General features: G+C 34.3%; 1 protein-coding gene across 2 annotated transcripts in view; it reads left to right on the top strand.

The window, feature by feature from the left end:
• LOC129236383 (glutamate-gated chloride channel) overlaps positions 1-6,520 on the top strand; it is a 157,812-nt gene extending 151,292 nt beyond the window's left edge. Inside the window, exons 12-14 of one of the 2 annotated variants that reach the window (XM_054870741.1) lie at positions 657-781; positions 4,864-4,968; positions 5,177-6,520. In XM_054870741.1, coding sequence (XP_054726716.1) covers positions 657-781; positions 4,864-4,968; positions 5,177-5,186 — 240 coding nt within the window. In that variant the 3' untranslated portion in view covers positions 5,187-6,520. Of the gene's footprint in view, positions 1-656; positions 782-4,851; positions 4,969-5,176 lie in introns of both variants that reach the window. The other variant, XM_054870740.1, reaches the window with a different exon arrangement.
• The last annotated feature ends 8,446 nt before the right edge of the window (positions 6,521-14,966 follow it).

Below are 14,966 nucleotides of genomic sequence, written 5' to 3'. Positions count from 1 at the left end.
TTCTTCAAGTTTTTGTTTTCAAGTTGAAAAAAAAATTGCTAAAATATTTCTTTAATTAAATTTTCTTAAAAAAGATTGTGTTAAGGTATAAAAATCTCAATATAACCGAATTAATTATGTTGTAAGACTACTTTTTTAATTTTTTAAAAGCTACGTTAAGTCAAACTTATTTTAAACCACTAACCTCTACTAAAGACACCAGTATTTAATGCCACACCACTTCCTAGTTTAATTTAAAAAATATTACACATAAATTTCAGTTTTAATTTCAAACTAATATTTTGAACAAAAAGAAAATTAACAAATTGGCTATGCAAAATTAATTACCGTAATAATATTAACATTTCAATTATTTTTGTTTCATAACTTTTTCATTTTGTCATTTCGATTGACATCAACAACCTCAAATCTTCACCACCAAACAAACTAAAAAAAATAAAACTTGAAAATTTTATCGAAACAAATTTAAACATTTTTCAAAACTAAATCAATCAATAAAAAAACAATCAATATCAAAAAACCTTCCTCTATCATCGTTATCAAAACAAACCAAAAAAAAAAAAAAAACATGACAACAACAACAACGACAAACAAATGTGTGTGCGCATTCTTCTTTTGTGAAAAATGTGCGCCAACACAAAAAAATGCAAATTTAGAAGCCGCTAGTGCGTCATCCCGGCGATCCGATGGCCCTGGAGAAGTTGCGTCAGTGCGAGGTGCATATGCAGGCGCCCAAACGTCCAAACTGCTGTAAGACATGGCTGTCAAAGTTTCCTACAAGGTAAATAATCAAACTATTTCTTATCAAATTATATGTACATACATACATACATACATATACACGTATGTACCAATATGCGTATGTATGTGTGTATTTTCTTTTGATTTGATTTGAGTTGAGTTCAATTGCAGTTCCTTTTTGGCTGTTTGATCTGTGTTGCGTTGCAAATTTTAATGGCTTCTTCATTTACTTGAATGGTAATTTTTGTAAATTTTATTTAAACAATTTTTTGTGTTTGGTTTTGCAATGAATCTTTGAGCTCTCTCTCTCTCTCTCTGCTTTGAAGAGCTTCTCTTTTATTTCTTATTTATAAATGGAATTTTTGCATTTTTATGGCTTGCATGAGAATTTGAATAAGTTCACGCTGTTCATCGCGAAATAAGTTTTTGTAAACGATGAAAACTACAGACACCTCATTGTAAAGTGCCCACCATCGATTTGGAGTGAATGAGCAAGACCGGCGAAAATTTAAAAAATCGACCAATGTTTTACACTGCCTTACTTGTTTCGTGTAAAATGATTTGCGTTCGTGAGTTGGTACTAAGCAAGTGCCCAAGATGAAAAATAGTCCTTTTATTATACAAACACGCCGTTACTAACATTGACAGAGCTTACCACTTACCCCTCTCATGAGCTCTCTCTGCCCAAATATCGCAGGCGAAGAGTTTCAACAGACTCGTTATTCTGGCATAGTTATGCTCTGGTTAGTGTAGCAATTTAAATTCCTACTGAGCATTTACCCACACATACTCAGCATAAGTCCGGCATGTGAAGGTACTCCGCCTGACACTAACAACATCTTCATATGCCCTGTTAAACCCACACATCTAACATTACTTTGCCTTTGGATCCACACTGTCGAAACAGCCACACTGTCCTAGTCTTACAGTCAGATGAGGTACGCGACGACGACCGATAACTTCACGACGCAGGATAGTTTTGTGAACTGCTACAATAACAACAACAACCAATAGTAGCAATTCAGAATTGCTCAATTTGAGAATTTTGAGAGCAATTTCGCTGAGATGTAGCTTTAGATGAACTGTGGGGGAGAAGCTTGCAAACTTTTGAAAGAAAAAAAGGGACAAAGTTCGGTTTATACAAAATTTTTTTTATTTCCTTGCCAATAAATTGAACAGTGCAATTTAATGACGTTCTTAATCGGAACATATAAATATGGAGAGAAAGAAAAGAATTTTGAAAAAAAAATATTATAAAACTCGAAAATTATTGAGAACTGATAAGCGGTAGCGTGAGATGCGCAATACTCTCGCATATACTCTCTCAACAGTTCTTATTAACTTCCAAGTGTGATAGAATACAATACCGCGCGAACTGAAGTGAGCACAGTTCGTAGATGAAATATGTGAGAAAACTGAGAAGCGAGTCTGAAACAAGCGAAGTTTTTTTAAGCAAACATCAAAAGTTAGGTTAGGTTAATGTAAAAAAGAAAAGTAATAGAAAAGAGAATAGAGAGATAAAATTTATTTGTAGACAAAAAGTTTGTACAAATATAGCACCTGATATGCTCAGCCTTCTGTATTCACTCAGCCATGAATATCTCCCAGGTAATACAAAGTGATGAGTGTAATCAAGAAAGAAAAAAATAGCATTCAAAAAGTCACTAATGAGGGCGAGGCCCAGAATCTCGATCAGAGAGCGTTAATTCTTCATGCAGAATGAGCAAGAATGATAGATTACAAGATTGCGAAAATTATGAGAGCATTTCTGGCTGTCACGCGACAGTTGGGCAAACATTGAAGGGAACGATGTAATACGATAAATTCAATCGTTAATAACAATAAAACAGCAAAATGAAAACAAATGTCCAATTATACCTAACGTCAGCAAATCAGCTGATTCTGTCAAACTCACTGAGAGGAGTATAGCAAATCGCGTATGTCGCTGCTTTCAGTATGCATTCCCTTTCTCAGAAGGTAATGAAAATGTGCTAAAGACTTTTTATTCGTATCAATTTGATTAGGATTTTCTGTTCTTTTACCAGCTCTTGATATGAATATTGGAAAATAATGTGAGGTTGGAATTTTTCTAAATTTTATATGCTTTCTGTCAGACAATGAGCCATAGGTTAGGTTAGGTAGAACCTGGGTAGTCCGGTAGATCTCACATAGTCCATCCAGTAGATGGTGCATTGTTTCTCAGTTCCTAGCTCATCGATCCTGTTCCGGCATTGTAGTACACAGTTTAAGCTTGTCATTACAGCTCCAATTGCTTTGATGGCTGCTTGGCTGTCAATGCAAATGTTTATTTGAGAGTTCGTAGTAGTTATTAGTCTGCTGCGTAGATCTCAGCTTGGAACACACTGCCGTAGTCCGGTAATTTGTATAACTGTTCATAGCCTAATAAATAATGAAGAAAGAAAAATAAACGGTCCAAATGGGTCAAAACATTGATGTTTTATCCTTTTTCGTTAGCTGTATTTGTCAAGCGCCACTTGTAATAATGCGTATTGCTTGTAATCACCACTAGTTTCATTTGGGCACACCAAGTGGGATCGAACAGCGCCATTACTGCTATTTATGTAGATGGTAAGAAGTAACATGGATGACAGATTACCAAGTTTGGTCATCCAAAGCAAAATTGGGAGAGTAACCTCGGCTGCCAAGTCACCGCGAAGTCGGCAGCAGAATTCTGCACGCTCATTTCACACGTATTCACATACTCGTTCAATCAGTCGTTGTTTAAATGACAACAAAGTAGGTTAGATTAGGTTAGCCTGGTTGGCAATAAGCCGCGCATGAAACTTTTTGCCCCTAGCGATACCAGATGGAGATCAACCTCTATGAATACCGAAAGTAGACATCATGTAGTATGTCAGCGCTTTTGGCGAATCTATGGTAAGTAGAGCTGGGAGCTCCGCTTTTGAGACGTCTTCCAGATCCTCAAACAGTGGGGCTCCCAGGCATCTTAGTCGCGTTTTTAATAATAATGGACAAACGCACAGAAGGTGTTCTAAAGTTTCCTCAACATCCTCTCTGCATTTTCTGCATCTGTCCGTGTTAGCAATCCCTATCTTGTACGCATGTGCAACCAATAGATTATGGCCTGTTAGCATACCTATGATAGTTCTGCAGTCCTTTCTCGAGAGCGTAAGTACAAATTGAGTCAGTTTTTGTCGTTAGTTCTACACATAACTTTTGCTGTATATTGTATTTAGCGGTTTGGTCTCTTGTTCAAAAGCTAGTGTAACAGCACTTTTTGCTATCTCATCTACTATTTCGTTCCCCATAATGCCTTTGTGACCAAGTACCCAATAGATATGTAGCCTACTGTTTGGGGCTAGCCTTTCTATGGCCTCCTTGCTCCGTCGAACATTTTTGGACTAAATTGCTGCTTGACTGTCCACGTAATATTAATTGTTGAGTTCTTTCTTGTTCTAGTGTAGGCTAGCTCCGCGGCTTTCCCCACAGCAAAAACTTCCGCTTGGAAAATACTGCTGTGGTCTGGCAGCTTAATGGGCTGCCTTATCCCTAGTTTTGAGCAGTAAATACTCGCTCCCACTCCGTCTAAGTAACATTAATGGAAACTCTATTGAGTTTTTTCGTATATCACCAATACAATCTCTATTTGTTTCGTAAACAAATCGCATTCATCACCCCCATTTCCATCAGCCAATCAGCGTAGCCCTTCAAACTAGCTGAGAACCGGCTAACGGTCTGATATTGAGCTCATCTCTGCACATTGTGAAAAAATGAGTAAGGCTGTAAAAAATCGCAAAATACAAGACGCTCTCTGAACAGCAGATGAGCAGCTGATAGACGATGGACGAAAGTAGAGCCTTGTGACTGATAATTTATTCAGGGTGCATTGAATTATATGTTTTTAATAAATTTTATTTTTTTCTAATTATTAAAACAAAAAAAAACAGCGAGAACTTATTCAAATTCAAAAAATTATGTTTGTAAGACAGTTTTCTTTTTTTTCTGAAACTAACTATTACCACTTCGTTCAAACACAAATTCACACCAAATATACTGCGATTTATCAACTAATCAATTCTTTTGCGTATATATATATTTTTTAAACTGCTGCAAAATCACTCACCAAAGACAATGTTCTAGATCGAAGAGGATCGATGTTATATCACGAATAACGTTCCCGCTAGTATTTGCGTTATTCAATCTGGTCTACTGGAGCACTTATCTCTTCAGGGAAGAAGAGGATGAGTAAATGCCAAAATTATAATTAAATGAATTTTTGAATTTCACAAAGAATTTGCTAAAGATAACGCTAATGTATTCATTCTTTTTCATGTTCTCTATGCTTTGCTTTACGTTTACGTTTACGTTAACGCTTTTGTGTTTACGTCATGATTTGATGATTCATTTGCTTTGTTTCGGTTTGGCTTCTTCTGCGTTAATTGGAAATTTAAAGGACCTTCTAAAGGCGATCTGATTGTGATGTTGAAATCTATGAAAACACAGTGCAGAAAACTAGGAATAAGCAGCTATGTAGAATCCAAAAATCAAAAGCAAAAAGAAAACAATAAAGAAAAAATAAAAATAAATAAAATAAAAAGCATTACGCGCGAAAATCAAATTTTAAAGAGGCAAACAATTGCATACAAATAAACACAAACGTCGAAAAAGGTGCGTTAAAATCGGTAACAGCGAGAACGTTAGCTACAACAATAATACAATTAGTAAAGTAACTTAAAATAAGTAAGAAAAAGAAAAAAAATTAACTAAAAAAATCAATTAAATAAAAAAAAATAGATAATTAAATTAATTATTAAAATAGGTTATATGTTATGAGTGTGCGAATGAGGCAAACAGTTAGAAAATTCATAGCAAGAAAAGTTTAAAAACATGAAGTCACACACACCAACATGCCATGTCATGTACACACAAACTAGCGGTTAATACATGCAGACAGAGGTTTATGATTTTTATAATACAATAAATGTCATCATTTGTAGGCTAAATCAATGTTTGTACTATGCATACATACATATTTACGCTTAAGATTAACACTTTTAAGTCGCAATAAATTCACAGTTATTATTGATTGTTACGCATAAGAAAAACAGATGTATGAAAATTACAAAAAAAAAAAAAAAACAAAATGCACACAAATTAAAAGCTCAAAATTGTTAATTCGAAATTTTATAATTTTATTGAAATTAAAGTCAAACACATTTTAAGTGAATGCGGAATGCTGAATTTATTATATCTTAGACTGTTTCACAAAAACGAGGTCGAAATGTAGCAATCGCTTTTGAACAATTACTGAGAGAATTGCAATTTGAGAACATTTCGGCACCAGAAAATATTTCACGTTTTCTGACTTTTTATAATTTTTTTATAACTTATTTACTTGAAAAGTACTAATCTGATAAAATTAAAGAAAAAATAGAATTTATTTTAATGAAATCTCGTATAAACTATCTGATGCGGTTTTCCGTAAAACGTGCATAACATTCGATTTTGAGATGATAGTAGATTATTTCGAATATATAAAATAGCTGTGTTAATACCTTTTTAACGATATTTGTTGAAATGAGAAATTTTTAATTACGAATAACCGCAACTGAGGTGCCGAGCGAATTTTGTAGACTTTCCAAAAATACAATTTACTCTCTCAGCAAGTGCTCAAATCGATCTCAAATTTTTGTCCTACTTTTTGCTGCGGTCCAATATATACAGTTGCCGACAAAACTCTCCGTACGGCCCCTTTTTTCTTAATTTCTCCCGATCTAAAGCATTTAAAAGAAATGTAATAATGCAGTTTTGTTTTAAGATTAATTATATAACAAATGTATAATAAAAAAATAAATTTATTTTCAGTATTTACTTTAAAAGTTATTCACGAAAAACCAAAAAACGGCACTGAAAAACGTGTACTTACGAACTTAGAAAATAAGAATTATCTAGGAAAACTGATTAAATTTGTGGAAATTAATGTTTTGTTGGGTCACCACCAGCATCGATGACTGCGTGCAAACGTCTGGGCGTTGAAGCTGCCAAGTTTTCAAGCTCCTCCACCGAGATATTCTGCCATTCCTCCAGCAATTTCTCTTTGAGGATTGGAGCACTAGTAAATTTCCCAAACATGCTCAATAATATTTAAGTCCGGGCTTTGAGGAGGTGAATATAGTTGCCTTGGAGCATATTACAGCAGCCAGTCTTTGACGATTTGCGCAGTATGCTTCGGGTCATGCTGCAAAATCCATCTCGAGCCTAGACCTAGTTTGTTCACGGGTGGCATCAGGTTTTGTTCCAAAATGGTCTTGTATTGGAAGCGATCCGTATTTCCTTGAATGAAAACGTGGTTCTCAACTCCTGTGGCTGCAACTGCTCTCCAAACCATGACACTGCCACCACCATGCTTTACAGTTGGAATCAGATTTCTAGTATCCATGGCAGTGTTTGGTTTTCTCCAAACTTTGGCTTTGCCGTCGTATCCAAATATGTTGTATTTGGACTCATCAGTGAATAAAACTAGTTTCCAAAATTCTATTCCCTTATTAAGGTGCTTTTTTGTAAACTCCAGACGAAGCTTTCGGTTTTTCTCGCTTATAAGGGGCTTCTTGCGAGGAGTTCTGCAGTTGTAACCTTCATTATTAAGGGCCCTGGTTGTTGTACGTGGGTGGACAACAATTTGATACCTCTCGGCTACCTCCTGGGCCAAATCAGTAGCATGTATTTTCGGATTCCGATTCACTGCTTTGCGAATAAAGGATACATCTCTCCGGTTGAGCTTCTTGGGCAGGCCACTACACGGCTTACTCTACAGAGAATTGGATGTTTCACAGTTTTTACAAATAGTTTGTACCATAGACTTGCTTAAATGAAATAATTCAGCTATTTCAAAAAACAGAATGCCATAAATTTTAAGAAGAATGCAAAGTAGAATCACAAAATAAAACAAACGGTACTTTACAGTTAAGTTTTCGCAGAAAAGAAGAGCAAAATAAGTGTCTTAATATAACGTATATACACATTTGTCAGTGTATTTTTTTGGTTTTTCGTGAATAACTTTTAAAGTAAATACTGAAAATAATTTTTGTTTACATTTGTTATATAATTAGACTTAAAACAAAATTGCATCATTACATTCCTTTTAAATGATTTAGATCGGGAGAAATTAAGAAAAAAGGGGTCGTACGGAGAGTTTTGTCCGCAACTGTATAAGTAATACAAATGCATACATAACTGTGGACTTTTGCAAAAAATACGTTTCAGACTTCAGTCATTCACCTGTTACTCTGTTAGATAAATTAACCCGAACTTTCATAAACAAATTTTGTTACTCGAATTTCACTTCCATTAAAATGGATTCTAAAGTAAGCTACACACGATTAAATATTTTCTTAAAATCCAGCAATTTGCTGCTTTTGAAAAGCAGTGAGTCCACTTTTATGTATGTATTTCAAAATTTGTGCATTAACTCATTCATATTTTTGCCCGATCATTCATCCTCGCATCATTAGTTTTAAGGCCTCTATTTATGAATTTCATATATGTACATATCTACATACATATTTACATACAACTAAAAAAATCGAAAAAAAAATTATTCATTAATTTATTCAGCTTTTCACAAAAACAATTTTGATTACTGAAGCGTTTTAGTTTATTCGGTGAGCAGGACTTAGAATCGACAAAGAGCGAAAATCCCCAAATCCGGCTTGAATGCTTTCACTTGAACTCTTCAAGAATCCTAAAATGAAATTAAAGATCTATAATTAAAATTGTGCCCACAATTGAATCCTTCAAGAATCCTTAGGTGAGTTGAAAGATTTATATTTAGAATTGAGCACACAACTCATAGCAGCTCTGGTAAGACATGAATTCCCAATGGATTTGGAATAAATATGACATTGTTGTCAACTCTAAAGTTGGCAGGAATTCCTATTGATACCTCAACCAATCGATTTGTACAGCAAATTTGATTCTAGTCTCCAAGCAACTGCACTCAATGCAACTCTGCAAATGTAAAGGACCTTAGACGCGAACACTCGAAAATTTATGTGTAAGATTACACTCTTCCTTTATGTTACTTTAAAAACAAGTTACACGCCAGAATGCCTGATAACAACTTATGAAAAGGGGTCAGGCACCTCACTCAAATTTCGTAATAATTTTTAGCGAAGAGTTTGGTGAGGTAAAATGTTAGGGTCGGTAGTACAGTGTGCTAAAAAGAGCTCACAGTAAATCGAAGCGAAAATCTTTCTAACCTGAATAGCCAGCAATGAAGGAGACCGCTCTTTTTCTCCCTCCTCTCGCTATCTTCTTATCACTCTATCTTCTTCTCTCCCTCTTCTTCTCCCACTTTCTCTCTACAGTAGAATCTGTTACTCTTTACTCTGTCAGCCAATCAGCAATTGAATATCTACAAACTAACTTGACGCCTTCGATGCTAGCTACCGATTCTAAACGAGCAAATCGTGAAAAGCTCTACAGGCATTTTATAGGGTTATGCAGGGCCATCAGTGAATATAGCAACAAAAAGCACTGTATTACTTTTAGTGAACTCTGCCCACTATAAACACTGGTTGCGTTCAATTTTGATTGAAAGAAAAAATAAAAGATGCGTCATGGAGTTTTTTTTTCCCAGACCAAAAGTCAATGAAAAAATATATAAATCGGTAATTTAGGATTTCTAATTTGTTACGCTGCATGAGAGACTACGTTTTCAAGGTAGTCTGTTATATGTTACCTGAACGAATCGGTATTAATAACTAGCCCGGTCAAGGGATGTCACTTCAACATAATTCCCGTAAATGGATTGGGAATGTTTATGAGCAAATAAAAACTAAAATTAACTATGTTGGGATGCCACTCAGCCTTTTGATCTAGATTGAGTTGGGTTTGGCGGTAGTCCCTAGTGTGACATATTTAGGGTGCTGACGATGGAGCAGGCGGTTTATAATTAACATTGACTTCAATTGTATTCCCAATAATTTTTGTCATATTAATGTCCTGGTATTCAAGGCATAATGATTCTCAACTTGCTTAACAAAGTGCTTCTCGAGTATTGGAATCATTTGCTCAACTATATAGTATCGATGTCGGCAAAACAAGTGTTGCACAAGTAGTATTCTCATCATTCCCAGCACGTCTACTTTCACAGACATTTTTCGAACGAACGCGCAATCTGGTGGCGTGCAAGCTAATGAGACAATGACCAGTAAAGGTCAGGGTCTTTTTGGCGACTGAGAGTGTCTGCTTACTGAGGGTGACTAACGACTAAAATATGTGAGGAATTTTTTTTTCGAATTCGTGCTGATTGCGAAATATCCGTTGTCGATTCTTGTAAACTCTTGATTAGAGTGCTCAAATCGAGTGTGTAGGAAGCTCTCAACTAACCGTTCGATCTTGCTGCCATCTGTTTGTGAAAGGCCCCACTTGAGAGAAATGCATGGGAATTTAATATCGGCTCGAAGTACAATTTTTTTGTAATCTTTAATTCGCTACTGTTGGCTAAAAATATTCTAGTATATAAAATTTTTCTTTACTTCTTTAATTTAACTTTCAAAATTATAATTTTTTTCACAGTATTTCTACAAATATCGAGCTCATGCATAAAAGTATTTGCGATTATGTTTGTAAATATCTTTAAAATAATTTGTTATTAAAATATTAGTAAATGTTATTTGAAAAATGTTGTATTATTTATATATAAAAATATTTTAAGCGGTGTAAGTTAAGCAAAAACCAAATAAGTAAAAAGTTTATGTCTAAAAAAATATTTAGGTTAAAATTTGTTTGTAAAATAAAATGCCAATGTTTTTTGTAAAATCGAAAGAAAAAAACGAACGAATTATTTTCATCACATTTTTTAAAGGTGTTTTGGTTTGAGGGAAAATATTAGCAATTGACTGGTGGGTATAAAAATTTACTACTTTTTTTACTTGATTCTGTTTTGAATTTATTTTTCTAGATTACATTTTTTAGTAATTTCAATACGTTTCGCTATATTTAATAGATACTTATAAATATTTGTTTATCTGATATGAAAAACAAAAATATTTTCCAATAGTTAGAGTTCAATATTTTTAACTTTTGCTCTATAAGATTCCTTTACCTCGAATTTTGCATTATTTTTTACTTATTTCGTTTCGAATTGTTTCAATTTATTGGTCGTTAATGGTAGTTGAATTACCTAGGATTCATTTGTAAACCAGTTAACTGTAGATTTTTGCTTCAAATACATGTAGATGAATTAAACAAAACTAACAACAATAAATTATATTATATTTTAATATAAATACATAAATAATTTTAGATTTAGAATAATTAGCATATTTTTTAAATTTAGAAACATTTTTTTGCTTTCAATGCTTTAATGCAACCTTAGATTAATTTTATGCTTACCGGTGGAAGAATAAAAGAAAATAGAATTTTTATCAATATTAGAGATGATTCTTAATTTTTTACTCAAAATAATATTGATTCTGTGTTTATTCAAAAAACTTAAGCTTGATGTGTTTTCAACTTCCGACCTTAAATTAGTTGCTTTAGTACTTTATAAATAATATATTATATATAATATAAATTGAACCTGATAGTACTGACTTAAAAGTTAAAAAAATAAAAAAAAAATTAAAAAAATTATTAAGATTTTAATTATGTATTATAAGAAAAATAAAATAATAAATATGTTGGCTGTACAACTAATTAATTTCGTATTTTTTTGTTAAAACAACCATTTATTTAAGTATAAAAGTGAACAAAATATTTTATTCAAAATATTGTCCATCGGAAGCGGCAACTTTTTCCCATCTTACAGGCAATTTATGGATTCCATCCCAAAAAAACTTCTCATCTTTTGCGCCCAGAAAGTCATCAAGCCATTTTTTAATACCTTCAACATTGGTGAACCGTATTCCAGAAAGGTGATTCTGCATCGACCGAAACAAGTGGTAATCAGAAGGAGCTATGTCTGGGCTATAAGGCGGGTGAGGTAGAATTTCCCATCCGGCTATTTCCAAATAATTTTTTACCGGTACTGCAACATGTGCCCGAGCATTGTCATGATGGAAAATCAATTTCTCGTGTCTGGTCGCCCATTCTGGCCGTTTTTCGGCTATTGCATGCTTCAAACGTATCAATTCTTGCCTGTATAGCTCTCACGTGATCGTCTGTCCCAATTTTAATAGCTCATGGTACAGCACACCTTTCTAATCCCACCAAATACAGAGCATTACCTTCAAACCATGAATATTCGGCTTTGGTGTCGATTTGGCGGGTTGGCCTGGCGTCACATATGATCTTTCACGCTTTGTCGTAATGAATCCACTTTTCATCGCCAGTGACAATACGATGCAAAAACTATTTCTTTTTGTGGCGATTAAGCAGCATTTCAGACATGCAAAATCGTCTCTCAACGTCTCTCGGCTTCAATTCGTGTGACACCCAACTTCCTTGTTTGTGAATGTATCCGGCTGCTTTTAAACGTTTAGAAATGGCTTGTTGAGTGACTTCCAATGTTTTTGCAAGTTCTTCTTGAGTTTGACATGGATCTTGATCGATGCCTTCACTTCTTCGTCTTCAAACTTTTTTGATTGACCTGATCGCTCTTCGTCTTCTATGTCAAAATCACCACTTTTAAATCGAGCAAGCCACTGCTGACATACTCTAACCTCTGGAGCATATTCAGCATAAGCTTCTGAGAGCAAACGATGTGCTTCTGTTGCACTTTTCTTTAAATTGAAGACCAAAGGAAACCTCCCCGCAAATGCTGTTTTGTTGGAACGTAATTTGACATTTTGACTGTAATAAAAAAAATTTGTGTGTTTACTAATATTCACTGTAACATATCAAATTTACTTGATTTTTTGACGTGCTTTAACATAGAATAACTGTCACTGTCAAAATATTGACTGCAAAAATAGATGTGAAATTAGTAACAAATACGAAATTAATTAGTTGTACAACCCATAATTTTAAGTGAACCTTTATAACACTGATTTAAAACTAAAAGAATAAAAAATAAATAAAAAAATGATTACCTTAATTTGAATTATGATTAATAAAAACAATAATTGCAATAAAAGAAATTATAATAAAAATAATAGTAATTGAACCGTAATAATACTGAAATAATAAAAGAATAAAAATAAAAACAAAAAAATATTTATAAATTTTTAATTATGAGGAGTTTTAAAATGTCTAATGCATCATCGAAGATGCCATCGCAGCAGTGGTTTATTGTGTCGCCCACCCTTTAACCGCGTTCGCATTACTTCAGAGTGGCGTTCCCTCTTTCTGGTTGAAAAATCTTCGTTTGTGTGACTGCGTCCAAGTTCGCTTTTTCCTCCGGAGAATTTAGAATTTTTTCCACGAATCTACTGATGATTTCCCACGTTTCCTCGCTGCTTAGCATAATACTAAAAAATACTAATACCAATAACAATAACAATAAAAAAAAATAAATATGATTTTTGACCCAATTTTCAAACCCTCAAATTTCCATTAAAATCGGTAATTTGTATCTTTAAAAAATTAGTAAAAAAAATATTTTTCAAAAATGTTTTTTCTTTTTATATATTTCTTACAATATAAATCGAAAATTTTCATATTATTTTCTAAAAACTATGTAATAACAAAATTTGATGCCACAACTGTTTGCAGCGGTTTACGTACTCCGCCAAATATCATATTTTACTTTTAAGATCTACCATTTTTAATTTAATCCGAAATCGTTATTTGAAGATATCTCGCCTGCGATACTCGCCGTTGCCAACGTGTAAAGGTCCAAAATCTTCCGAAGAATATTTCTCTCAAACACTCCATGGGGCGCCTTATCGGATGTTGTCATTGTTCAAGCTTCTGCGCCATACGATATTAGTTTTGTTCGGCGAGCGTGGACTTTACTCCTCAATTGCCTACTTAGTCCAAAGTAGCACTTGCCGGCAAGAAAAAACTACGCGACATAGAAAAAATTGGGTAAATTTTCATACCCAGCGACCGACTGGACCGGGTCTGGTAGTCAAGCTAATAAGCAAATAATTGAGTTGATGAGATCGATAACCACTCAATATTACTTATTGTCGTTTCCACGGCAGCTGGTTGTACGTTACCGCAACGACCCGGATTTATATCCAGCCAAGATCTGTCACTCTAGCAGCATTCTCCGTGAATGTTTTGGGAGTGTTTATGCTGATACAATAACAAAAACAACAACTGATTTAAATTGCGAATACTCCCAGCCAAATTTTCTATACTTTGTGCTTTATATCAAGCGTGCAAATCAGTTACCGATTTCTCCAGATTTTAGGCATTTTTATGATCTACCATTTTATCTTTTATCCAAGCCCATTATTAGGTGATATTTCAAAAACTACAAGACAGAAAAAAAAGTATGCGAATTTTCGCATTCAGCCTATGATTGTACGTAGAAATTACATGGTTCACGTCTTGGATGCTCTGGACTGTAAACTAATCTAATCGAACTCAATGGTCTCCCGCTTGAATCTTGTCAAAATTTATTTTCTGCGGCAGCTACTACCTAAAAAATTAAATAAATAAAATAAAAAACAATCGATTACGCATCCTTATAAAAGCTGTACTGCGTCTAAACCTGCTTGATTTATTAGCTCACTAAATCCACATAACCAACGAAACTGTGCCTAACCATTTCAGGTGCTAGAAGAAGTGAACTTCCAGTTTAATACCAAGCATTTCCACAAAAAATGTAAAACGTATCTGCTCTTCATCTCTAGAGTTGTTAAGAAATCATTATGCGAACTTGGCGATCCAAAATATGCATCTGCTTAGAAGAACCTAAGAGTTGAAATGCGCCAGTTCGGTATGTGCGGAACGTCCGTCCCCAACCGCTGCGGTTCTATCAAACGAAATGAATATAAACACGAAAAGAGGATATAGAAGCATCGCAGTTCCTTTGCATACATGGAGTGGTTGATGACGTATCTTTGAGCCTTGTATGCGGCCTGCTCAAGACGGAAACTTCATCGCGCTGGTCAACTTCGTTGCCACGTTCATAGTGGGATACGGATATTCACCAGAGTCGTATAGGAGTGTATCAAGATTTTTCAAGTGGAGTATACCTGTATATTAGGCCGGGTCGATTTGTGGGGAGGCAAAAAAATCGCCCATAAGAAACTTTGCCGAAGGAACCATACCTCTAAAACGAATTCTGATGTCCCCCAATTTGGGTCGAACTTTTTAGTTTCTTTTCTTTAACTCACTTAAATTAA

This window comes from Anastrepha obliqua, chromosome 1 (genome assembly GCF_027943255.1).
Source record: "Anastrepha obliqua isolate idAnaObli1 chromosome 1, idAnaObli1_1.0, whole genome shotgun sequence".
Classification (NCBI taxonomy): Eukaryota; Metazoa; Arthropoda; class Insecta; order Diptera; family Tephritidae; genus Anastrepha; species Anastrepha obliqua.
This window is presented reverse-complemented; position numbering and strand designations above follow the sequence as displayed.